Source organism: Pinus tabuliformis, chromosome 8 (assembly GCF_031772625.1).
Source record: "Pinus tabuliformis cultivar Carrire ecotype Pingquan chromosome 8, CPIR1, whole genome shotgun sequence".
NCBI classification, from domain to species: Eukaryota; Viridiplantae; Streptophyta; class Pinopsida; order Pinales; family Pinaceae; genus Pinus; species Pinus tabuliformis.
Genome location: NC_142294.1, coordinates 1476380798 through 1476382738, shown reverse-complemented (window position 1 = coordinate 1476382738; position 1941 = coordinate 1476380798). Strand labels below are relative to the sequence as shown.

The 1941-nt window shown below is 36.1% G+C and overlaps 1 protein-coding gene across 1 annotated transcript; it reads left to right on the top strand.

Moving 5' to 3' along the window:
• The first annotated feature begins 505 nt into the window (after positions 1-505).
• On the top strand, positions 506-1338 carry LOC149241372 (17.8 kDa class I heat shock protein-like). The gene is made up of 2 exons (XM_089373938.1): positions 506-899; positions 1033-1338. The coding sequence occupies exons 1-2, from the start codon at positions 692-694 to the stop codon at positions 1299-1301; spliced, it is 477 nt and encodes a 158-aa protein (XP_089230064.1). The 5' UTR covers positions 506-691; the 3' UTR covers positions 1302-1338.
• The last annotated feature ends 603 nt before the right edge of the window (positions 1339-1941 follow it).

Here is a 1941-nt window from a genome sequence, read left to right as displayed (position 1 = left end):
GGTTTGAGGGTGGGAACGAATTGTGGGTGTTACAATGACCCACACTCATTCTAGTCTTGCACATTACTAATGACAACATACTACTAGTGGGCAAATCATTCTTTTATCCAAAATATGGGCTAGTCTCTGTCTAGACTCAACATTATTATCATGCTCAACCATCCAAATCCCAAATCAATTTGGATTTATTTCGGATGATTGACAAAAATGAATATTATCTCACTTAAATTCATTCTTACAAAATGATATGATGAGCATTATTATAATGACTTCACATCGTGTTATTAAATTTAAATAATCTTTTGAGAAACAAAACAAAATATCAAAATAAAAATTTAAAAAATTAGCCAAATTTAAAAAAAAATAGAGGGAAGAAATTAAAGCTTCCAGGGAAACCGAGTTATATTCAATATTTTGACCTCGTCCTTTTCGCTGGACTTTCCTTAACAGGGCCAACATTTATTTATCTATCTTGGAAAAATATTGTGGCAAACGAGTCTAGAACCATCCAACAGAAACCGCTAGAACAATCCCCCATGTTCTCTTGTGGGTTAGAGAATCATATTCAACCTTAAACATTCTACCCATTTCCTACTCCTACTATAAATACTCCCCTGTCCGTCACGATATTTCCAAGTTTCAGAATATTTTGCATTCACAGTTGCTTTAAAAGTCGACATTCATTGCAAGCATGTCTCTCGTTCCTCGCTTCTTTGGCAAACGATCCAGCGTTTTCGATCCCTTCTCACTGGATCTATGGGATCCTTTTGAGTCTGTGAATTCTCCATTTTTCAGAGATATAGGGCACCCTGCAAGGAATGATGCAGCAACCATAGCCAACACTCAGCTCGACTGGAAGGAAACTCCTGACGCGCACATCTTCAAGGCTGATCTTCCAGGTATTTATCATGCCTATTACAGGGTTTATGTTCCTTTCGTTAATGATTTTCTGGATTTGTCACAATTTAGGGCCTGGAATTTCTGGGTTTGTCACAATTTTGTTCCTGGAATTTACCTTTCGTTCGGTGGCAGGTCTGAAGAAAGAGGAGGTCAAGATAGAGGTGGAAGATGACCGAGTTCTACAGATAAGCGGTGAACGCAAGAAAGAAGAAGAAAAAAAGACAGACAAGTGGCACCGGATTGAGCGCTCTCACGGAAAGTTTCTACGGCGTTTCCGGCTACCGGAAAATGCCAAGGTGGACCAGGTGAAGGCCATAATGGAGAATGGAGTGCTCACTGTCACGGTTCCCAAGCAACCTCAGCCTAAACCTGAGATTAGAGCCATTGAAATCTCGGGTTAACTGAAACAAAAATTAGTGTATATAGTTGTTGGATTAATGTATGGAGGTTTACCCTTCAACTAGTCATTGTTCCGTGTTGGGTGTTTGTAAGGGTCTGGAGACTAACCATAAATGTATTTTCAAAAAGTTGAAATAATAAAATAGAGATTAACCATGATGCCATAAATGTATTTTCAAAAAGTTGAAATAATAAAATGGAGATTAACCGTGATGATTGTAGTGTCCTCTTACTTTGGTGGGGTTTGAATGAGTACAAACTCTTGAAACATTAGTGAAGTGGATATATCAATGAAAACTAAAAACTACCTTTTTCCTAGGGAAGAGGGAGAATCCATAACTATTTTCAAATTATAGTTATATTATCATATTTTTGTGTTTAGTTATATTATTATATTTTTGTGTTTAGTTATATTATTATATTTTTGTGTTTGCATTCAATCTGTTGGAATATGTAGCACCTTCCATACAAATGGAATTATGATAAGATGAAAGAATCCATTGCAGTTGAGAAAACATTCTTTAGTCACCAATATTAATCTGTCCGATATATTTTGAACTCAGGTTTTTGTGATTCTTGTTATAATGAAGATGATAACTCTTCCGGATTAATCACACACAATAATGATAACTTTTCTAGATT

Bases quoted from the DNA above. Each gene is read 5' to 3' on its own strand.
- LOC149241372 (XM_089373938.1), top strand. From the start codon at position 692: ATGTCTCTCGTTCCTCGCTTCTTTGGCAAACGATCCAGCGTTTTCGAT. The intron at 900-1,032 runs GTATTTATCATG...GTTCGGTGGCAG, and splicing joins CTTCAAGGCTGATCTTCCAG to GTCTGAAGAAAGAGGAGGTC.